The 25,250-nt window shown below is 43.6% G+C and overlaps 1 protein-coding gene across 2 annotated transcripts in view; it reads right to left on the bottom strand.

Moving 5' to 3' along the window:
* prom2 (prominin 2) overlaps window positions 1-21,889 on the bottom strand; it is an 82,886-nt gene extending 60,997 nt beyond the window's left edge. The window contains exons 1-3 of one of the 2 annotated variants that reach the window (XM_060842474.1): window positions 21,375-21,889; window positions 13,184-13,593; window positions 922-977 (exon numbers count right to left, since the gene is read on the bottom strand). In XM_060842474.1, coding sequence (XP_060698457.1) covers window positions 922-977; window positions 13,184-13,421 — 294 coding nt within the window. In that variant the 5' untranslated portion in view covers window positions 13,422-13,593; window positions 21,375-21,889. The remainder of the gene's footprint in view (window positions 1-921; window positions 978-13,183; window positions 13,594-21,374) is intronic. The other variant, XM_060842475.1, reaches the window with a different exon arrangement.
* Between the last annotated feature and the right edge of the window lie 3,361 nt (window positions 21,890-25,250).

Below are 25,250 nucleotides of genomic sequence, written 5' to 3'. Positions count from 1 at the left end.
CTCAGTCTGAGTCCACAACACTGCTCTAGGGTAAGTACATGTTTAACTGAGTTCTCATGCACTAGAATGGAAGCCAATACATTTTAATGTAGGGTCACAATTCATACAGCAGGGAGAGACTGTCAGGCTCAGACCAGCAGTCTAAAGCAACCAGGCCTTTTGACTTAGGAACTGAATCCATGTTGTGGAGGGGTGCATTCTAGGATAATATGTTCAGTCTTTCTTAGTGTGGGTATATGGAATCAGCCATACAGCATGGAAACAGATTCTTCAGTCCCACCAGTCCATGCTGAACATAATCCCAAACTAAACTAGTACTACCTGCCTGCTCCTGGCTCGTATCCCACCAAACCTTTCTTATTTATGTACCTACCCAAATGTCTTTTAAACATTATAATTGTTCCCACACCCACCACTTCCTCTAGAAATTCACTCCACATGCAAACCACCCTTTGTGTTAAAAAAAAGTTCCTCGTGTCTGTTTTAAATCTCTCTCCTCTCACCTTAAAAATATGCCTCCTAGTCTTGAAATCCCTCATCCTAGCAAAAAGACAACCACTATATACCCTTCATGATTTTATAAACTTCTATGAGGTAACCTCTCAACTTCTTATGCTCCAATGAAAAATGTACCAGCCTATCTTCATAACTCAAACCTCTTAAGAGTTGGTTACCCTGGTTAATATGTCATAGGTGCAAACAGACAATTTCTTTATTGAGTGAGGAGGAGGTGGAATCACCTTTGGCCTCAAGTTGAAAGTGGTCAGGGCAACTGATTGGGGTTGTCCGGTATTGGCTTTCCTTTGTACATTGGAATTGGTGGAATGTTAAAGCTGACATTTCTTGGAGATACTTTCCAATTTCAATACCTCATCCATTCAATCTAAAAACTGAAACACACTGCTGTTTCACTGTTCTTACCTTTACATAGTTGCTCTGTAGATTTTCAGCATTTTGATTGAGTTCCTTGACTAAATCTGTGAAACAGACACAAAAGGTTCTGTTAGCGAGCATTAATGATCATTCATTTTGGACGCAAAAGAGAGACATTGATCCTATGTGATTAACCATGTGATTGGCTAAAACAATTTTTGTTTGTGTATCTATCAATTTCTTGTGACTTTGTCACTCTTGTAAAGGCCACATCTCTTTATTTTTCCTTATTTTGGTTTATGGACCAAAATGAGAAAAGGATATTGCTTTAAAGCAAGGACTGTGCAAAGAGATGTTGAACCTTTGAAAACAAGCTACTGGACCTCACTGTGAGTTGTATTTATACTATTCCTTTGTTCAAGCAGTATGTGTGACTGGGGTAGAGGAGAAAGTGTTGGAGACTCAATGGCACCATGGGTTTGTGTTTCAGGAAGTTTTGCCAGGAGATAGGCTGTTCATTGGTTCATTGGTCCATAGATCAGGAATGCTCAGGAGAACAACAACTGCCTGCCCAGGATCCCATGTGTGAACAATGCAGAGACAGAGAGCCTTTAGACTATAAAAATACAACTCTTTGCAGGGAAGCAACAAAGAATTGGAAGATAGCGAGGTAGTCTGTCTCATCATTTGCCTTGAAGTTGCTGCCTCTAATCAGTGATTGTGAGAGTGAATAGTTAGTGTGCAAACCGCCCTGTGGCTGCAATAAAGAAAGTGCTCGAAAAGAACAAAATTAGAGCAACTTTGAAACCCGCGATCACGATTATCTAGCACAAGGGAAGCAGATACAAGGGAACACCACCACCTGCAAGTTTCCCTCCAAGGCATATTCCATTCTGACTGAGACATACACCACTGTTCCCTGGGCCAAGATCCTGAAATTTCCATCCTCTTATTACTGTGGGCACCCCTCCACCCCAAGGACTATAGCAGCTTAAGAAAGCAACTCACCACCACCTTCACAAGAGCAATTCAGGATGGGAATTAAATAATGGCTAGGCCAGAGTCACCCACATATCATGAATGACTTTAAAAACATAGTGGCTTATGACTTATTGGTCTTTATTATAAAAGAATATGGGTATAGGAATAAAGATGTCTTCCTGAGATTAAATAATACCTTGGTGAGATCATAGTTGAAATATTGCATGGATGTTTAATCTCTTTACCTGAGAAAAAATGTACTTGGCACAGAGGGAATGTGACAAACTTGCACCAAGCTAATTACTTGGTAGAGGGGCAGCCCTGTGATGACTCACTTAAGTGGGCTGGGATTAGATTCTCTCAGTTTTAGAATAGTGAGGGTGGTCTCATTCAAACATAGAAAATTCTTAGAGATCAATAGGATAAATGCAGGATGGTGCTTCCCAAGACTGAAGTTAAAAATTTTTAACTTTGTCCACCCCGGCACCTCCAAGTCATCATGATTAAAGAGTGTAGATACAGGGGAGTCAGAATAAGAAGCAGATTTTTTAGGACTCAGAAGAGAATGAATTTCTTCATACAGTGGGTAGTAAATCATAGTAATGCTCTGCCCTGGAGAGACTGTAGTCACTGAGCATGTTTAATACTGATAGCAATAGATTTCTACATAAAAATAAGCAGGGATATAGGATAGTGTAGGAAAATGGTGTTGAATTTGGAGATCAGCCATGATCCTGTTGAGTAACAGAATGGATTTGAAGAGCTAAATGGCCTACTCATTCATTTTTTAAAAGTTGTGTAAACCAACTTCCCAAAATGTGTTGGTTAGCCATTTATTGAGCAGTTGAATGGTCTTTTTACTTTTAAGAAAACCCTTTCATGGGATGTTGATGTCACTGGCAGGTTCAGCATTTGTTACCCATCCCTAATCACCCCTTTAAGTGACCTTCTTGGTCATTTCACGGGGCAGCTAAGAGTCAACCACATTGCACTTGATCTGGAGTCACAGGTAAGTCAGAACAAGTAGGGACAGCAAATTTCCTTCCCTAAAAGACATTCATGAACCAGATTGTTTTTATAACAATTAATGATGGCTACATGGTACATTGTGAGTTTTCAATCCCACATGTATTAATTAAATTTGAATTCCACCAGTGGTGAGATTTGAATCTGTGCCAGCAAAGAATAAATCTCTGCCTGTTTCCTAGTCCAATGGTCTTACTCTTATGCCACTATCTCCCTGCCATCTATTACTTGTGTACTTTGGAAAGGAAGTAGGTAGATGGGGGCGGGGGGGGGAGAAGTTTAACCAGGTGTACTATTAGCAAAGTATGTTGAATTGAAACTGAGACATTAGAGTATGAGAAAAAGAACTGATGGGATCCGTGTACAGTTTTTGTCGTTCCTAGGTGATTAGGCAATCAATCAGCAATTTTCGATGCAGGGAACTGTAATTTGAATCCTTCCTAACAATGGCACTTATTCTACTTTTATACACAATGATATAATATATACTCAAGGTCATATCTTGTTCAATAGATTACTGTTGTTTGCTCTTGCAAGGCTTCTCAGGAAGAATGTGGATAAGCCATGAAGGAAATCAAAGGTTTCAAATTTCACAAGCCTAAAGATGGTGTAAATAAGATGTAGCCTGGTTACAAGAATTCTGTTCTGCAATCACAAAAGTTAATCTTATCCAAGACGTTGTTTGATGAATGGAATGCTTATTGTACAGAGTGCTCTGCAGATAAATTTCAATGGATTTACACAGCCACACCTTGGACAAAATGCTGATGCGCCCAACTCTCTCTTGTTTACTTCCTTTCTGCCAAGTTAAATAGGAGGCAGATAGTTTTGAATAAAGATAATTTTGTATAAATTCAACAACCATTAAAAAAGGGGAGTAATTCCAAGGCCTCCAACAACAAAAACATTTTCCTCTGAGCCACTGATGTCTCCTAATACTAAAGAGGTTCTCCTCTGAACTCCACACAGCTCCTTGCTGCCACACTTGATCGAATGCTGTCTTGATATGAAGAGCAGCCACTACTGCCTCATCCCTGGAATTCATTATTCACACTTCTCTCCACATTTGGAGCTAAGTCTGACATAAGCTCCTTCGGTGTCAGTGAGTAGGTTTACTTTTGAATAAGTGCTGCTTGATAGCACTGTTGGTGACCCCTTGCATTACTTTACTGATAATGGAGAGTAACATGCAAGATAGTAATTGGCTGGATTGGATTAGACATTTAAAAAAAAAATAACTTCTAATTAACCTGTTTGGAGATATTATGACACACCCCTACAGCAGATGGGACTTGAACCTGGCTCTCCTTGCTCAGAGGTAGGGACTACAACTGTGGCACAAGAACCCTCAAAGCTCATTCAAGATTTGCACAACCAGGTAGCCATAAATGAGGGCTCAGCCAGCAATTGAAACCAGGATCTCTTACATGTTGTTTTGCAATTCACCCCAAAACAAGTATCAGACCCCGAGACCAATGAACTAGCCAATTCTTGACACCTTTTCCAGTATGCAGACAGGCAATGCTTGGGCAATTTTCCACATTCTGTAGCTGTTCTGGGATAGCTGTGACTGTATTGAGGAAGACAGCAAATAATACTGATCTTCAGTACTTTCCAGGGTCCTAACGTTTATAGCATAATTCCTTGTTTTATTAGCATTCCTGAAGTGCATTATCTCTCTCTTTTCCAGGTTGAATTCCACTTGACACTGTTCTACCCACCTAATGAAAATATTTATATCCTCCTAGAAGCTCTCCTCGATACTATTTACCACTGTACCGATTTTCATATCATCCACAAATCTCTTGATCATACCCCCCCCCGCACTTAATTCAAAATCATTAGTGTATACCACAAACAACAGGGGCCCAGAATCGAGTCCTGCAAAATCCCATTGGAAACAAAATTCCAGTCACAGGAACATCCCCTGTTACCATCACTTCCTGCTTCCTGCCTCTCAGCTAATTTTGGATCCATTGTGTCACTTTGACTTGGACCCCATAGTCTGTTACTTTACTGACTAGTTTGCCATGGGTGATCTTATCAAAACCTTGCTAAAGTCCATGTAGACCATATCAGATGTATTACCCTCATCAACACTCCTGGATACACCTCAAAACATTTGATCAAATTTGACAAACACGACCTTCATTTGAAAAAAATCCATGTTGACTAGCCCCGCTTGATCCATGTGTCTCCAAGTACATACACGTTCTGGTCTTCAGAATTATTTCTAATAACTTCCCCACCACTGAGCTAAGACACTTGGTTCATATATATATAACTTATTTACTATAGATGATTTCATAAATACATCCCTTTGAAACTTTCCATTTTGCAAGAATACAGAATTCATATTGGTTAACATATAATCTCAGGTGCAGCTTCATAGAATTCCTACAGTGTGGAAACAGACCATTAGACCCAACAAGTCCACACTGACCCTCCTTAAGAGTAACCTACCCAGACACATTTTCCACCCTATTACTCTACAGTTTCCCTGATTAGTGCACCTAATCTACACATTCCTGAACACTATGGGGCAATTTAGCAAGGCCAATTCACCTAACCTCCACATCTTTTGGATAGTGGGAGGAAACCGGAGCACCTGGAGAAAAATCACCCAATAATGGGGAGAACACGCAAACTCCACACAGACCATCACCTGAGGCTGGAATTGAACCTAGGACCCTAGCACTGTGAAGTAGCAGTGCTAAACACTGAACCCCCAATAGCTTTTCCTACTTTCCCTACACAAAGAGCATCTCTCCATTCACTGTCCCCTTCTAGCATATATGTAACTCTAATAATGTGCCACTTTTTGTAGTGGTCATCTGGAATCACTTTCCATATTCAGTCACAGCGTTGCATTAATCACACCCCTGCCTCTCCCCTTCTCCATTTGCTATGGACTATCAGGCAGGTGTTAATTTACAACTTGGTTGGGTTACTAAGTGTTTATGAAGCAACTCGTCTCTGTGTGATTTCTGTCATAAGCTCCATTATGAAAGTGATTTTTCCATTGCCATGTTTATTTCCTCAATGCTTATAATTCTCACACATATCTCTAATTTAATCATTAGCAAAATCTCACCCACTTTCAACTAGGACTTTTGCGGGTACTCCTGGTCTGGTTCCTATCCAATTTTCAATTATCTTGCTCACAATTACTCTTTGTTGTGAAACTTTGAAAGGGTTCAGAAAAGATTTACAAAGCTGTTCTTCGGATTGGAGGATTTGAGCTACAGGGAGAGGTTGAATAGGCTAGGGTTATTCTCCCTAGACCGTCAGAGGCTGAGGGGTGACCTTAAAGAGGTTTATAAAATCATGAGGGGCATGGATAGGGTAAATAGACAAGGTCTTTTCAATGGGGTAGGGGAGTCCAGAAATAGAGGGTTTAGGATGGGAGGGGAAAGAATTATAAGGATCCCAAGGGGCAGCCTTACCACGCAGAGGGTGGTGCGTGTATGGAATGAGCTGCCAGAGGAAGTGGTGGAGGCTGGTACAATTACAACATTTAAAGGCATCTGAATGGGTATCTGAACTGGAATGGGGATATGGGCCAGGTGCTGGCAAATGTGACTAGATTAGGTTGGGATAGCTGGTCAGCATGGACGAGTTGGACCAAAGGATCTGTTTCCTTGCTGTACATCTCTATGACTCCATAGTCCAGCCTAACTCAAATCTATTGGAAACAAAAGCAGAAATTGCTGGAAAAGCTCAGCAGGTCTAGCAGCATCTGTGGAGAAAAATCAAAGTTAACGTTTTGGGTCAAGTGACCCTTCCTCGAGGTTTCTGATTTACAGCATCCGCATTTCTTTCGACCAACTCTATTGGATATGGGTCTCAATTGTTTGGCTTATTGTGCCTAATGCTGCATTGATCAGTCATGCTGAGGTTGATGTTCTTCTCGCTGAATGTTCTCCTCTTTCTTCTGAGAAGGTTGTTGGTGCTGTCCCAGCTCTTCACAGTCCATTGTATCCTCACTTAACCTGCTTCAACTGTGCAGAACACAGCATAGGATTAGGAGGCATTTATACTCATGTATATGTTGAATATTTTAGAGTTTTTTTAAAGGTTAAATTTATGGGATCGACTATTACATGGATAGTGATTTCAAGGGGTTAAAATTCAGGCTACAGACCAAAATATCATATCATTAACAGAAACCCAATTGATCTCTAACAAATAAAGAAAAAAAAAAATTACAGTAATTACCAGATAAAGACAATAGAAACAAAAATTAATAAGTAATCTTTTTCTTAGAGGGAGCACGTCATCCACTTTGTCTTCTTCATCTATGTCATCCCATAGATATTCATCCTCTGTAACGTCCAATGCATTTGTCCATCAGGTCGTAAATTCCAAACTTCCTTTATCCATTTTCTACATCTGCCTTCATCCATCCAGCCTTGTGGATGCATATGGATGACAACTCCTTTTTGGAAATTTCTCCTTTGACAAAGTTTTTCTCTTAAAAACAGCCACCAGTTTTAACATGTGCCATCAGCAATACAAGAAAGAACTAAAGTAAACTTCCACCACCAGATTCTAGCTACCAAATGCCTGGAGGAAGAACGCCTCATCTTCTGCCTTGGGATTCTCCAACCACAGGGGATCAATGTTGATTTCACCAGTTTCCTCATCTCTATCCCAGATCCAACCATCCAACTCAGCACTACCCTCTTGAACTGTCCTACCTGTCCATCTTCCTTCCCATCTATCCACTCCACCCTAACACCATCACCCCACCCCACCCCACCTCCATCTACCTATCACATTCTCAGCCCCCTTGGGCCTCCCCCACTTTCCTGATAAAGAGCTTATGCTCGAAACGTTGACTCTCCTGCTCCTTGGATGCTGCCTGACCTGCTGTGCTTTTCCAGCAATACACTTTTTGACTCTGATCTGCAGCACCTGCAGTCCTCACTTTCTCCCTACTCTTCCCACAGCCAGTGGTTTTCACCAATACTGTTTTTTCTCCTTTTTGGTTCATGGTTTGATTCTCCAGCATGTCGAGAATAATAGGCATTTCATCCATGTTTCCAATGCATGTTAACTTGTAGCCTTCCTTCTGCTAAATTCTATTTACAAACCGGTGAAACTGTAATATCTTGACTCATTGTTCAGCAGGCGGCTTTTGTGCAATCTGCCGGAATCTTCAGTCATGCGTTTTCATGCACCTTGTGCAATGTCTAGCACTTGCCTTAAAATCTGAAATTTTCATCCTTTTCGGATTTGTTTCGTGCATGGATGTAGGTGGCTTCACAACTAACACATTTTCCATTTTGACGATTTTCAAGTGCCCACTCAGCAACTGTTTCTCCAGTTGTGGCCACTTGCTAGGTTTACCTCTGTTGGCACACTTTCATATTGGCACTGTCTGAAGTTGGCTCGATATCTTTCTCCAGTCTCTCTCAAGTTCCTTCGAAACACAAAATCCTCTTGCTGTTACACAGGTATTGTCTTCTCTGTAACTTCAATAGCTTTCAAATTAAACACTGCTTTTTTTTTGCTTCTTCTGAAGGGCATTTTTACACAAGATGATGAAAAAACTTCAAAGTCACTACTAGGTATATGACTGTATTCTGTGGGTGCTACAGGGGAACTGAGCTCAGCTGAATTGCACACAAAGGGAGAGTTTTGTCTGAGTCTGACTTGATCCATCTTAAACCTTTGTGCCAAATTGATGTGAACTGTACATCAAAACACAGTAAAGCATGAAAAAAATTCATTTCCTCATCTTCACATTTATGAACAGGATAAATACTTTGACTCACAAATGTCGATCTGTTAGGGTCGACTTTTACACGAGATACATGGAAAATTCCAGATTTTTTGGTCAAAATAGGAAGTCAACATTTATAGGAGATCAACTTTTACTCAAGTAGTTTGGACAGAACTGCAAGGTTCCCCCAAGACCGATCCAAGCATTAGAACTTCATCCTCATGATGTTAATCAACTGCTCCACTATGTCCCTGGTTGAAGAATGTGCTGCATTGTATCTAGGTTTTTCCCCAGTCAGGCAGTCAATAGGATGATCACAGCTGCAAATGTGTTGCTGGTCAAAGCACAGCAGGCCAGGCAGCATCTCAGGAATAGAGAATTCGACGTTTCGAGCATAAGCCCTTCATCAGGAATAAATAGGATGATCAGCCATGGTTGCATAATGTTATTCTTCTTTCCCAGTAAATATCATTTCAATGCATCTAGATCTTGAAACAAATCAAAGAACATGAGAGTTCTCAAGGATATAGATGCATGGCAGTATTCAGCATACCTGGTACAAGCTTCTAAGATGTGGTACCAGTGACTTGTACCTTAATGGAATGGAAGCCATTTCTGTTATTGAAGTCTACAGCATTATGAAGTTGCATTCTTAACCCAAAGTGTGTATAGTCATTAGCACCATGTAATAGGGGGAAGCCTGATATATTGGGGAAGCCTGATATATTGGGGAAGCCTGATATATTGGCAAATCCTGCTGACTGGGTTGCAGCACTGCCCTCATTTAGAAGAAAATGAGATGAAAGGCTTTGATCTGGCATAAGTTGCATCAGCAGCAGCCTTAATGCATCTGCAATGAGAGATTCCACACAGGTCCCCCATGAATTCTTGGAAGGTAACCAGTTGTGTAAAAAAATTAGAGCAACTGTTACCATGACAACCACCGCAAGAGGATGGCGACCCAACCTTCAAATCAAAAATCACATGCCTAATCATGGCATTTTTCTATAATAGTGTCCTCAGACATCCACAGGTAACAATCAACCCTGTTCATTGGACTCAATGCTTGCTCATTGAGGCTCTGTTTCTCTCTCCACAGATGCTGCCAAACCTGCAGAGTTTCTCCATCACTTTCTGTTTTTATTTCAGATTGTCAGCATCTACAGTATTTTGTTTTTAAAACATGTTTGCAAATATGAATTTGTACTTGCTATAAACGTGTCACCCTGTCACCTACGTGCCCTCAGAAATATTTCTTTTTTGAGCACTGTGAAGCTGTGTAACCCTAATGCCTTAGGGCGGCTACTGGCTGGAGTTACTTGACCTGGTGCATAACTGGGATTTAAATATGGCGCTGGTCCCAGAGGTCGGAGCAGTGGCGAGCAATTCAGCCATTGTGCACATGGTTGTGTAAGTGGGGTCCCATACATAAGAACTAGGAGCAGGAGATCTGGCCCTTCGAGCATGCTCCGCCATTCAATAAGATCACAGCTGATCTTTTCATGGACTCAGCTCCACTTACCCTCCCACCCATCTTAACCCTTAATTCCTTTACTGTTCAAACATTTATCCACCATTACCTTAAAAACATTCAACAAGGAAGCCTCAACTGGTTCATTGGGCAGGAATTTCCACAGACTCACAAGCTTCGGTTTGAAGACGTTCCTCCTCAACTCAGTCCTAAATCTGCTCCCCCATATTTTGAGGCTCTACCCCTTCGTTCTAGTTTCACCTGCCAGTGGGAACAGCCTCCCTGCTTATATCTTATCTATTCCTTTCATATTTTTATATGTTTCCATAAGATCCCTCTCCCCCCGCACCCCCCCCCCCCCATTCTTCTCATGGAGCATACATAATGAGGTGAGTGCGGAGAATTTTATGAAATAATTTACCAAACTCAAGGAAGGAAGCACTGTGTGAAATTCGCCGAAATTGACACTTGGCTGATATTTGTTTTCTTTCTCTTTTAAAGTAGAAACTTTGCTGGATTTGGAAAATGGATGCCACTGATTACATGAGGCCAGTTGAGCATAATTTCTGGAAAGTCCTGACCTGCAATTAGCAGAGCATATGACACAGCTTGTATTGTATGGACGTTCTGGCCAAATCAACACAAGGAACTCTAAGACAAACCACCAACTTCACACACAGTTTTACACAAAAGAGGCTATCATTATGGCCTGACCTGGTGGAAATGACTTCAGCATTATCTGCTTAAAAAAAAGGTGTCACTTCAGTGGACACCAAAAGCTACCCTGTTTGCTGAGCATCTCCACCTGAAACTGCAGATTTGTTTGAAGCACTTTGGATCAGTATATTGGTAATACCCAAAAGCAAGCAGTGCCAGGCTTATAGCTAACAGCCTTCCTCTGAACTCAAAATCTCACAAATTTGACTTCTGGAAAGAAACCCCGAAATGAAACAATCTGTGGCCTATGACACATTTATGACATGAACTCAGATGGAGTTCCAATGAATAAAACTTCTATGCTCAGCCTACTAAAGGAATTTCAACTGGACACTGACTTTTTGATCTCTAATTCACACAAACTAGTCCTGATATATTTAATTTTAAGTAATTTGCATTTTGAAACTTCTCTCCTTTCCTTTCTCTTTAGTTTCTTTCTTGGATGCAGGTATACATGGCTGTGATGAATCCCCCTTGTTAGTTTTAATGCAATTGGTAAATCCATTTTGTTTTATTTGCTAAATAATTTGCTGTGGTTTACTGTTAAATGTGCCACTGTCTATTATTAAAATGAGAAAAGAAAGTAAGAGAAGGCATTAAAATCCCCTGTTATGGACAGGAGGGAGACATTGAAAATTGTCCAATTCACCTCTCCCACCTGTCGATGACGCAGAGCCAAGGCCAAGCCTTTTTTTTTCTCTTTTGATAAAATTACAAATAACGTCTTTATGTCTACTTCCTTTTTGCATTAGTCATAAGGTGCAGCTTCATGGAACATTGCTGACGATTCAAAAATGTGTTACACTTTGTGCTATTCTTCTCAAAGGTAATTCAAAATGCAACCTTCTGTCTGAAAGAAATTCTTAATTTCCAATCTTAATCTTGAGCAACCGATGTTAATTCAAATTTAAATCTGTTGATGAATTGGACCTTAAGACAAGTTTTCCTCATGATGAAATTTATTAACTGGACAGCTACACAGCTCTAATCCTCAGTCTCACCTATTCCCTCCCTCTTATGTTTTTAATCAACATGTTTGGAACTGTATTTTTTTTTAATTCATTCACGAAATGAAGGTATAACTGCCTAGGCCAGCATTTATTGCCCATCCCTAATTTAAGAGTCATACATTGGCCAGACCAGGTAAGGATGGCAGTTTCCTTCCCTAAAGAACATTAGTGAACCAGATGGGTTTTTACAACAATATTAAGATGCACTTCTTTGTCTATCAAATCCTGAGGTGGGGCTTGAATCTGGCCCAGAGATACAAACACTACCTGTGTTCCACAAGGCCCTCCTTTTAAATTTCAACAGTTGCCATGGTGGGCCAGGCGGGTGTACCAACCTGCGTATATTGTATTTAGATTTCTAGAAGGCATTTGACAGAGTGCCACATTAAAGATTACTACACAAAATGTGATGAATAGTGTGCCACAGGGACCAATGTTGGGGCCTCAACTATTTATAACTTATAGCAATGACTTGGATGATGGGACGAAATGTTTGCATGGTAAACTTGCTGATGACACTGAGATAGGTACGAAAATAAGTCGTGAAGGGGACGTAAGGAGTCTTCGAAAAGGATATAGATGGGTTAAATGAGTGAACTTGTTATGTGACAATGTGACAAATGCTGTATTATTTAAACAGAGAGTGATTGCAGAACTCTGAACTATAGAGGGATCTGGGTATCCTGGGGCATGAATCACAAACGTTAGTTTGCAGGTACAGCAAGTGATTAAAAAAGGTAAATGGCATTTTGATGTTTATTGCAGGGTTAATGGAAAATAAAAGTAGTCAAGTTTTATTAAAGCCATAAAGGGCCCTTGGTGAGACCACATATGGAGTGAAAAAAAGCTATAAATGTGTTAGAAGCATTTTGAGGAAATGTTCACACAGCTCCTCCTGGAATGAAAGGCTTACATCTTGAAGAAATGGTGAATAGGTTGGGTCTACATCCATTCACAGCATGCAATGTGATCTAATTGAAATATATAAAATCCTAAGGCAATTGACAGGATGGGTGCTAAAAGGATATTTCATTTTGTAGAAGAGACTAGAACTAGGGACCGCCATTTAACAATTGGGGTTTTTTCCACTGTAGACAGTGATGGAAGAGAAATACTTTTCTCTCAGAAATTTGAGATTTGGAACTATCTTCTCCAGACAGCATGGAGATGAGATCATTGAAGACATTTAAGGCAGTGGTAGGTCAGTTCTTGATGAGAAAAGAAAGGTTTATGCAGTTAGGCTGGAATGTGAAGTTAAGATCACAATCAGATCAACCATGAATCTTATTGAATGGAAGAGCAGGATCAAGTGGCTAAATGGCCTAAATCATATATTTGTACGTAGTACTCCTGTTAGTAAAAATAGAGGCTTCTCACCTGATGGAAAGGGATTTGGTTGAACCATATCAAGGAAGTTGTGCACCATGCGGTATAGAACCAATATCGTCCCAGAAACTGGGTAGATGTTACTGCTGTACTGAATTTCAGAGACATTTTTAAAATTGTTCTGCTTGCTGGAACAGTTTTGTATGGCCGAAGACAATTGAAGGTAGGAAAGAGTTACAAACATAAATAATGCCAGCCTGGAGTTAGTGATATGCCAATGGAAAGCCATCGCAGACACAGAAAAATATTTGGCAGCGATCCAGTTCGATTCCTCCTTTCCTCTTTACAATGGATTTCAAGTGACTAAAGAACTCTTGCTTTTAGACATGGAAATATTTCTTGGCAATGTCTGCAGCCTTGGTTCTTAGGTCAGATCCACACTTTATTGATTTGCCGTTCTGCTAAGAACAAAAAGTTGAAACGTGTTATTAACTTTGCATTTTGCTTTCTGTTTCTTTACTTAGATGTGATGCTTCATTATCTAAAGACTCTTTAACTTAATAATTTGCCATTCATGAAGTATCATTATGCATAAATCATGAATCTCATACCTAGAGGACTTCGGATACCATATTACATATAAGTACAATATAGTAGAGCACAAGAACAGGCCCTTCAGCCCACCAAGCTTGCACCGATTCCTAGTCCTTAGTTAGACCCATTGCTTATTGCCCATGCATGCTTTCTATCCCTCTGTTCACCTTCCCATTCAAATGTCAATATTATAATAAAGTCGTTCTGCTATAACTCGCATTTCATTAACGTAAATTCACTGTAATGCAATTGACAGATTGGGGACACTGTTTCGAAAGCACGCAATTTTAAAACGTGTGTTGGCTATAACACGATTACATTGCCAACACCTGAAGCACAGTTTCTAAAGCACGATTTTTCTATAATGTGGGATTGCAGAAGAACACAATCATTGTCTTGTAGAAGAACTACCTATGTATGAATAAGATATTTAAGCTATATTAAGGAAAGGTATAGCTTCCTTCTGCACTGTAACAATTCTAATTCGGTGGAAGTTGTTTGCTGCTACAAGCTACAGTGGTGTAATGCTTCTGTTACTAGACTTGCAGTTCATGAGACTTAGATAGAGATTATGTCCAGGCAGCATGGTGGCTCAGTAGTCAGCCTCACAGGGCCAGGGACCCAGATTCGATCCCAGCCTTATGCGACTGTCTGTTTGGCATTTGCATATTCTCCCAGTGTCTGCATGGGTTTCCTCCGGTTTTCTCCCACAATCCAAAGATGTGCAGGTTAGGTGAATTGGCCATGCTAAATTGCCCATAGTAGTTGTGGATGTGTAGGCTAGGTGCATTAGTCAGGGATAAAATAGGATAGAGAGGTGGGTCACTCCTCGGAGGTTGTTGGGCCTAAAAGCCTATTTCCCCATTGTAGGGATTTTATGAAATCTTATCAAGGTAGTTTGTGAAAAGGTGAATTCAGTTTGAATAGATTCTTTAGACAAGGAAATATCCCATTCTTACCCTGGCTCTTACATAAATGTGGGGTTGAAAATGTGTTGCTGGTTAAAGCACAGCAGGTTAGGCAGCATTCAAGGAACAGGAAATTCGACGTTTCAGGCCAGAGCCCTTCATCAGGAAAACCCTTCCTGATGAAGGGCGCTGGCCCGAAACGTCGAATTTCCTGTTCCTTGGATGCTGCCTAACCTGCTGTGCTTTAACCAGCAACACATTTTCAGTTCTGATCTCCAGCATCTGCAGACCTCACTTTTTACTCTTACATAAATGTGAGCCATTTACTGTGTGCTCAAGTGCCTGGAAGTCCCTCGGTTATATCAAAACAAAAAGAAGGCCATCACAATTTTCTCAAGATCATGAGGAATGGGGAATAAGTGCTGGCCTTACCAATTCTTTGAATCATTGAATCATACAGTAGAAAAGTTTGGCCCATGAACGCGATACCACCAAAGCTACATTAAATCTACACTCGTCTCACTTTCCAGCATTGGACCCAATAACCTTGAATGTTATGACACTTATCCAAGTCCTTTTTAAAAGGTTGTGACGTTACCTCCCAGACCATACAGTTCAGACCCCCAACAATCTTTGGATGAAAGATTTCCTCAAATCCCCTCTAAACCTTCTGCCTTTCACTTTACCATTACTCCTCCTTGTTATTGATTCTTCAACTAAGGAGGAAAGCTGCTTTCTATTCACCTTGTCCAAGCCCCTCATAAGGTTAAACACCTCTGTCAGGTTCCCTCATCAACTTTCTCTACTCTGAAGAAAACAATCTGAGCTAATCCAGCCTCTCTACATTGCTACAGTGTTCCATCCCAGGCAACAACCTGGTGGATCTCCTTTGTACCCCCTCCACTTCAAGCACATCCTTCCTATAAGGGGGGGGTGATCAGAACTGCACACAGTACTCCAGCAGTGACCTAACCAAAGCCCTGGACAGCTCCAATGTAACCTCACAACTCTTATAGTCTATGCATTGACACTAAAGGCAAGTGTCCATATTCTTTCTTCACTACTCTCTTAACCTGCCAGGCCACATTTAGGGATTTGAGGACAAACACTCCAAGGCCCCTCTGTTTCTCTGAGCTTTCTAGTGTCCTGTCATCATTGAGTAAGATGCATCCTAAGAATGCAGCTTTCATAGCCTTGATATCATAGACTCTCCTGAGGATTGAAGCTCGAGACTGGTATCCAACAGAAAATCTGCTGAAATACTTCTTGCAATTAGTCTCTGATCTTGAATGTTGATAATTCAGGCCATACACAACAGTGACCTTAAAGAGACATATAAAGTCCAGTTCTATCATAGCAAATCACCAGTACAACTATGTTGCAGAGGACCTAAATTAATGGTAGGGTTAGCAGGAAAGAACAGAAGGGTAAACAACTAGTCTGTGTCTTGGGATTTGGGGGAAAGATGGTGGGCAGTTCATGGGATCCTTGACAGACCAGAGGTGATCCCATACCCCAAGGAAATATTTGGGGTTGGATTTTCCAAGGAATAGCAATCACATGCTGATTGTCGCTCCTCTCTTTTTCATAACTAAAATGAAAAAGCCCCATATTTCTGACAGGAAGGCAAATCAGGGCTCTATCAGCAATACAGAATTATACTTTCATTCTGACTGGTTCCTTGTCATGCTGCACAGTCAGGGCATATGCTCCTTTGTCACAGCATTCAGCTGCTGTATTGTGTAATTTAAAGGTCCACCATCATAGACTGCCACTTTGATTTTAATTAACCTCTTATCTATGTAGAGGTAATGATATAGGTCACTGTGAGGGTAGGGTGCTGGGAGGGTAGCGTGGTAGCGTACCAGGCAGGTTTGGTGCCAGGTGGGTGTGGGATAGGATGCCAGATGGGTAAAGTACTAGATAGTAAGGAGAGGAATGCAAAGGCGTAGGATGCCAGTTAAGTAAGGTGCCAAGTGTATGCTGGATGATGGGGATTTGAGTCCAATGGTGATGTAGATGAGATTGAGGTCCCAAAGGAAGCAGAGTGTTTGGATCTAGAGTGGATGAGGTGGTTAGAGATAAGACCAAGGCGTAGTAGAAGTAGGCAGTTTCTTGCCTTATCCCTATAACCCTCGATTCCCTAATGATTAGAAATGTGTCTATCTCAGCCTTGAATATATTTAATAATTCAACCATGATAGTCCTGTGATAGTCAGGTCTAGCAGCAGTGGGAGAGGCATGAGTGTGTAAATTGCAGGCAATGGAAAACATGATGGAAATGCAGGACAGAGGAATGTCCTCTGCTGTTGGGTGTGACCAAGGTAGGGCAGTTACTTTCACAATCAGGATTCCTGCCCACCTTCCGAGGACCCCTTCGCCCACCTCCAACACACTGCATCCACCTGGACACCCCGCGCTGGCCTATTACCTGCCCTCGACCTCTTCATTTCCAACTGCTGCCGGGACATTAACCGCCTCAATCTGTCTACCCCCCATCTCCCACTCCAACCTCTCACCCTCACAACGCGCAGCCCTCCAATCCCTCTGCTCCAATCCCAACTTCACCATCAAGCCAGCGGATAAAGGGGGCGGGTGGTAGTCTGGCACACTGACTCTACACCGCTGAAGCCAGACACCAACTCGAGGACACCTCTTCCTACTGCCCCCTCGACCATGACCCCACCCCCCATCACCAAACCATATCTCCCAGACCATACAGAACCTCATCACCTCAGGAGATCTCCCACTCACAGCCCAGTACCCTTCCACTGACACCCTCCTTCGACTGACTGAACTGGTCCTCACCCTGAATAACTTCTCTTTTCAATCCTCCCACTTCCTCCAAACTAAAGGAGTTGCCATGGGCACCCGCATGGGCCCCAGCTATGCCTGCCTCTTCGTAGGATATGTGGAACAGTCCATCTTCCGCAACTACACTGGCACCACCCCCCACCTTTTCCTCCGCTACATCGATGACTGTATCGGCGCTGCCTCGTGCTCCCACGAGGAGGTTAAACAGTTCATCAACTTTACTAACACCTTCCATCCCGACCTGAAATTCACCTGGACTGTCTCAGACTCCTCCCTCCCCTTCCTAGACCTTTCCATTTCTATCTCGGGCGACCGACTCAACACAGACATCTATTATAAACCGACTGACGCCCACAGCTACCTTGACTACACCTCCTCCCACCCTGCCCCCTGTAAAAACGCCATCCCATATTCCCAATTCCTTCGTCTCCGCCGCATCTGCTCCCAGGAGGACCAATTCCAACACCGCACAGCCCAGATGGCCTCCTTCTTCAAGGACCGCAGATTCCCCCCAGACGTGATCGACGATGCCCTCCACCGCATCTCCTCCACTTCCCGCTCCTCCGCCCTTGAGCCCCGCTCCTCCAACCGCCACCAAGACAGAACCCCACTGGTTCTCACCTACCACCCCACCAACCTCCGCATACAACGTATCATCCGCCGCCATTTCCGCCACCTCCAAATGGACCCCACCACCAGGGATATATTTCCCTCCCCTCCCCTATCAGCGTTCCGCAAGGACCACTCCCTTCGTGACTCGCTCGTCAGATCCACACCCCCCACCAACCCAACCTCCACCCCCGGCACCTTCCCCTGCAACCGCAGGAAATGTAAAACTTGCGCCCACACCTCCACACTCACTTCCCTCCAAGGCCCCAAGGGATCCTTCCATATCCGCCACAAGTTCACCTGTACCTCCACACACATCATCTATTGCATCCGCTGCACCCGATGTGGCCTCCTCTATATTGGTGAGACAGGCCGCTTACTTGCGGAACGCTTCAGAGAACACCTCCGGGCCGCCCGAACCAACCAACCCAATCACCCCGTGGCTCAACACTTTAACTCTCCCTCCCACTCCACCGAGGACATGCAGGTCCTTGGACTCCTCCACCGGCAGAACACAACAACACGACGGCTGGAGGAGGAGCGCCTCATCTTCCGCCTGGGAACCCTCCAACCACAAGGTATGAATTCAGACTTCTCCAGTTTCCTCATTTCCCCTCCCCCCACCTTGTCTCAGTTGGTTCCCTCAACTCAGCACCGCCCTCCTAACCTGCAATCCTCTTCCTGACCTCTCCGCCCCCACCCCACTCCGGCCTATCACCCTCACCTTGACCTCCTTCCACCTATCCCACCTCTATCGCCCCTCCCCCTAGTCCCTCCTCCCTACCTTTTATCTTAGCCTGCTTGGCTCTCTCTCTTATTCCTGATGAAGGGCTTAGGCTCGAAACGTCGAATTCTCTATTCCTGAGATGCTGCCTGGCCTGCTGTGCTTTGACCAGCAACACATTTGCAGCTGTGATCTCCAGCATCTGCGAACCCCGCACTGCCCAGTTCTACCTTCTTCCCAAGATCCACAAGCCTGACCACCCTGGCCGACCCATTGTCTCAGCAGGCTCCTGCCCCACTGAACTCATCTCTACCTACCTCGACACTGTCCTATCCCCCCAGTTCAGGAACTCCCCTCGTACGTTCGAGACACCACCCACGCCCTCCACCTCCTCCAAGACTTCTGTTTCCCCGGCCCCCAATGCCTCATCTTCACCATGGATATCCAATCCCTCTACACCTCCATCCGCCATGACCAGGGCCTCCAAGCCCTCTGTTTTTTCCTCTCCAGACGTCCCCAACAGTACCCTTCCACCGCCACACTCATTCGTTTGGCCGAACTGGTCCTCACCCATAACAATTTCTCCTTTGAATCCTCCCACTTCCTCCAGACCGAAGGGGTAGCCATGGGCACATGTATGGGCCCCAGCTATGCCGGTCTCTTTGTTGGCTACGTAGAACAGTTGATCTTCCGTAATTACACTGGCACCACTCCCCACCTCTTCCTCCGTTACATTGATGACTGCATTGGCGCCACCTCATGCTCCCACGAGGAGGTTGAGCAATTCATCAACTTCACCAACACATTCCACCCTGACCTTAAATTTACCTGGACCATCTCTGACACCTCCCTCCCCTTCCTGGACCTCTCCATCTCCATTAATGACGACCGACTTGACACTGACATTTTTTACACACCCACCGACTCTCACAGCTACCTGGATTACACCTCTTCCCACCCTACCTCTTGCAAAAATGCCATCCCGTATTCCCAATTCCTCCACGTCCACTGTATCTGCTCCCAGGAGGACCAGTTCCACCACAGAACACACCAGATGGCCTCCTTCTTTAGAGACTTCAATTTCCCTTCCCACGTGGTTAAAGATGCCCTCCAACGCATCTCGTCCACATCCCGTACCTCCGCCCTCAGACCCCACCCCTCCAACCATAACAAGGACAGAACGTCCCTGCTGCTCACCTTCCACCCTACAAACCTTCGCATAAACCAAATCATCCGCCGACATTTCCGCCAACTCCAAAAAGACCCCACCACCAGGGATATATTTCCCTCCCCACCCCTTTGTGCCTTCCGCAAAGACCGTTCCCTCCGTGACTACCTGGTCAGGTCCACGCCCCCCTACAACCCACCCTCCCATCCTGGCACTTTCCCCTGCCACCGGAGGAACTGTAAAACCTGTGCCCACACCTCCTCCCTCACCTCTATCCAAGGCCCTAAAGGAGCTTTCCACATCCATCAAAGTTTTACCTGCACATCCACTAATATCATTTATTGTATCCGTTGCTCCCGACGTGGTCTCCTCTACATTGGGGAGACTGGGCGCCTCCTAGCAAAGCACTTTAGGGAACATCTCCGGGACACCCGCACCAATCAACCACACCACCCCGTGGCCCAACATTTCAACTCCCCCTCCCACTCTGCCGAGGACATGGAGGTCCTGGGCCTCCTTCACCGCCGCTCCCTCACCACCAGACGCCTGGAGGAAGAACGCCTCATCTTCCGCCTCGGAGCACTTCAACCCCAGGGCATCAATGTTTCAACAGTTTCCTCATTTCCCCTTCCCCCACCTCACCCTAGTTCCAAACTTCCAGCTCAGCACTGTCCCCATGACTTCTCCGGACTTGTCCTACCTGCCTATCTCCTTTTCCACCTATCCATTCCACCCTCTCCTCCCTGACCTACCACCTTCATCCCCTCCCCCACTCACCCATTGTACTCTATGCTACTTTCTCCCCACCCCCACCCTCCTCTAGCTTATCTCTCCACGCTTCAGGCTCACTGCCTTTATTCCTGATGAAGGGCTTTTGCCCGAAACGTCGATTTCACTGCTCCTTGGATGCTGCCTGAACTGCTGTGCTCTTCCAGCACCACTGATCCAGTATTTGGGGAGAGGCCAGGCCAGGGAAACAAAACCTGAACATTCGAATCTAGGCCACAGGCAGAACTGTGGAAAGCATATATTCACACAAAGGGGGTTAGGAGTTCGGAAGTAAGACCCATCCACATTAAGCAGCTCAATTAATAATTTCAAATTGAAGTTTGATGGTCTTTGGCGAGGTCACAATATTAAAGGATGTGGAATTAAAAACTAAAATGGACTTAACAAATGCATCATCTGAATTGAATGGTGAAAGTGAGGGGCTGAACATCCTCATTCTACTCTCGAGAGCCCAGTCCCATCATCTCACCATCCCCCACCCTCCCTGCACCACACCGTCTGGGGGGGATGAGGTTAAAATAGCTATTTAAATCATTATTTCCCAGCCACAGCAATTATATATACACAAAGAAGCGATTGTGATTACATTGATCATTTATTAGAATTAAATGGTTCCATTTGAAAGGCTGGGATTACCTGTTCTCTTTCTTTCCAGCTTCATCACATCATTTGGACTTGGACTTGGTTATTCATCTTCCTTGTGTTCAATCCCAATCTTTGGTATTTTCCTTTGATTTTCTTTACTTTCAGTATCCACTCTGCTGTCGTTGGTTTACACGAATCGGTAGCTTTCCAAATGAGTGAGATTGTTAACCTAGATACAAAGGAAGTTATTGGTCAACAGCGTGAGTGCATGAAGCAATTTTACAAGTTGGAGACGGATCCATTTGTTCTCAAAGCTATCTCTTTATATGCTTTCCGTGGTAAATCAGTAACCTATGGGAGAAAATTGAAAGATCCTTCTCCTCTCAATGTGGTATTTTAATAAGTAACTTTCTCTTCAGAGTTTCATTGCGATTTCCATCAACCGGTTATCCACTCCCACAATCAGGAAACGCGTTTCTGAGACCTTTTCGTTATCAGGAAGAACTGAATAAACTTTCCCCGTTCCCGAAATGAGGCAACGACCTTTCCATAACTTAAGCTCTGAATGCTTTATGTAGTCAGGGTTGAGAGTCTCCCGGGGCGAGAATATCCTTCCTTGATCAGGTGACCACACCCACGTTCACTATAACAGTCTCCTCCAGCACAAAAACAATTTCTTACATTGTTTCTTGCCTCGTTGAAACTCAATCGCGTTTAACTGATTCGCTTTCTAAAATTCTTCCTTGCGATATTGGAGTCACTGGCAAGTCCAGCGTGTTACCAACCCCTAATTTCCGTTAACTATCTTACTAGGTCAATAAGAACAAGAGTAGGGCACATGTGTTAATCAAATCTGCTCTGCTATTCAATATAACATGTTGCTCCAACACTCCCTATGTCCACTTTCCTGTGTTTTTCCCATTGCCCCTGATTCCCCAGCTGATCAAGAATTGATCTATCCTATCCTTATGTATACAAAGGCAAAGTGGGGACTGCAAATGCTGGAAATCAGAGTCTAGATCAGAGCGGTGCTGGAAAAGCACAGCAGGTCAGGCAGCATCCAAGAAGGAATTTCTGATGAAGGGCTTTTGCCCAAAACATCGGTTTTCCTGCTCCTTGGATGCTGCCTGACCTGCTGTGCTTTTCCAACACCACTCCTTATGTTCCACAGTTCTTTGTGGCAAAAGTTCCAAAACCTCATAATTCTCTGAGAGAAGAATTTTTTCCTTATCTCAATCTTAAATTGGCACCCCTTTATCCTGAGACTGTGTCCTTTGATCCTAGATGCTCCCAGTTTTGCCCTCTGGTTTTGGACTTCCCCACTCCAGGAATAAGATCCTGCCTATTTACCCTATCCATGTCATTCCTGATTTTATAAACCTCTATAAGGTCACCCCTCAAGTTTCGACACTCCAGGGAAAACAACCTCAGTCTATTCAGTCTCTCCCTATAAGAAAAACTCTCCAACCCCGGCAATGTCCTTGTAAATCTTTTCTGAACCTTTTCAAATTTCACAACATCCTTCCTGTAGCAGGGAGATCAGAACTGAATGTAATATACCACAAATGGCTTCACCAATGATTGTACAGCCACAACACAATTTCCCAACTCCTATATTCAATGCACTGACCAATAACAGCAAGTGTACCAAAAGCTGCCTTCACTATCTTGTCTTTCTGTGAATCAGCTTTTAAGGAACTATGAACCTACACGGCACAATCTCTTTTTTTGGCAGCACTCCCTAGGATCTTACTGTTAACTGTATGAGGCCTGCCCTGATTTGTTCCACCAAAATGTAGCACCTCATATTTATCTAAATTATCTCCATCTGCCATTCCTTGACCCATTTGTCCATCTGATCAAGGTCCTGTTGTACTCTGAGGTAAATTTCTTCACTTTCCACCACACCATCAATTTGGGTGTCATCTGCAAACTTACTAACCATTACTTGTCATCCACATCATTTATGTACATGACAAAAAGTAGTGGACCCACACTAATCCTTGTGGCACACTGCTGGTCACAGGCCTCCAGTTCAAAACGCAGCATTTACCACCACCCTCTGTCCCTTAGCAAGGGGAAGAAACAGTGAGATGTATAGGATGAACATGTGGCTTAAAAGATGCTGTGACAGGGATGGTTTCAGATTTGAGGGGCACTAGGACCAGTTCTGGGGGAGGAGAGGGACCTGGACAAACTGGATGGGATAAATCTGTGCAGGACTGGGACTGATGTCCTGGGGAGGTACTTGTTAAAGTGACTTGGGAGTGTAGGAGGGGGATGAGAACCAGAGGAATATGGCAGATGAAGCAGAATTTGAGGGAGAGGTAGAAAACAAGGCAAACATTACTAAGAACAGGCAGGGAAACACTGTTAAAAAGAGCAGGGGAGGTGGGCCTGAAATGCATGTGGTTCAATGTGAGAAATAAATTAGACAAGGTAGATGAATCTAGAGCTTTGGTTAGTACTTGGAAGTATAGCATCATTGAGTTCACCAGGACTTGGCTGAAAGAGAGACGAGACTGACAGCTAAATGTCCCAGGATTTAGATGTTTCAGGTGTAATAGAAATGGAGGTAATAGGAGTGGGGGAGTTGCATTACTGGTAAAGGAATATCTTAGAGCTGCACTGAGGGAGGATACATCAGGGGACTCATGCAGCTAGGCAATGTTCATAGAACTTAGGAATAGGAAAAGTGGATTCACAATGTTGGATGTATACTACAGGCCTCTTAACAGCCAGTGGGAGATAGAGGAGAGAATACGAAGATAGATTTTGGAAAGATGTAAAACAGCAGGGTTGTTGTCGTGGGTGATTTTAACTTCCTGTATATTTACTGGGATTCACTTCATGCTAAGGGCTTGGATGGGACAGAATTTGTAAGGACCAATCAGGAGGGTTTCTCAGCACAGTATGAAAACAGTCCAACCAGGGAAGGGGTTACACAGAACCTAATTTTGAGAAATAAGCTAGGCGAATGAGGTTTCAGTGCGGGAGCATTTTTGGGATGAGTGACCATAATACTGTGAGTTTTAAGATACTCATGGATAAGGATAACAGCAGTGAAGGTGTTAAACTGGAGGAAGGCAAACTACAACAATATTAGGCAGGAACTGGAGAATGTTGATTGGAGGCTGCTGTTTGAAGGTAAATCCACATCTGACATGTGGGAATATTTCATTCAGCAGTTAATGAGAGTTCAGGAGTGGCATATTCCTGTAGGAGTGAAGTATAGGTATGGCAAGTTGCATGAACCTTGGATGACCAGGGATGTTACGACCTGGGTCAAAAAGAAAAAAGAAGCATTTGTAAGTTCTAGGAGGATGGGAACTGATGAAGCCCTTGAAGTATCGAAGGAAAGTAGGAAAGAACTTGAACAAACATCTAGAAGGTCAAAAAGGGGTCATGAAAAGTCATAGAGTCATAGAGATGTACAGCATGGAAAAAGACTCTTCGGTCCAACCCGTCCATGCCGACCATATATCCCAACCCAATCTAATGCCAACTGCCAGCACCCGGCCCATATCCCTGCAAACCCTTTCTATTCATATACCTATCCAGATGCCTCTTAAATGTTGCAATTGTACCAACCTCCACCACATCCTCTGGCAGCTTATTTCATACACGTACCACCCTCTGCGTGAAAAAGTTGCCCCTTAGGTCTTTTTTATATCTTTCGCTGCTCACCCTAAACCTATGCCCTCTAGTTCTGGACTCCCCAACCCCAGGCAAAAGACTTTGCCTATTTATCCACTCAATGCCCCTCATAATTTTGTAAACCTCTATAAGGTCACCCCTCAGCCTCCGACGCTCCAGGGAAAACAGCCCCAGCCTGTTCAGCCTCTCCCCATAGCTTAAATCCTCTAACCTTGGCAACATCCTTTTAAATCTTTTCTGAACCCTTTCAAGTTTCACAACACCTTTCTG

The sequence above is a fragment of the Hemiscyllium ocellatum genome, chromosome 22 (genome assembly GCF_020745735.1).
Source record: "Hemiscyllium ocellatum isolate sHemOce1 chromosome 22, sHemOce1.pat.X.cur, whole genome shotgun sequence".
In the NCBI taxonomy this organism is placed as follows: domain Eukaryota; kingdom Metazoa; phylum Chordata; class Chondrichthyes; order Orectolobiformes; family Hemiscylliidae; genus Hemiscyllium; species Hemiscyllium ocellatum.
The sequence above is the reverse complement of the archived record's forward strand: the minus strand, read 5'-3'. Positions and strand labels throughout refer to the sequence as shown.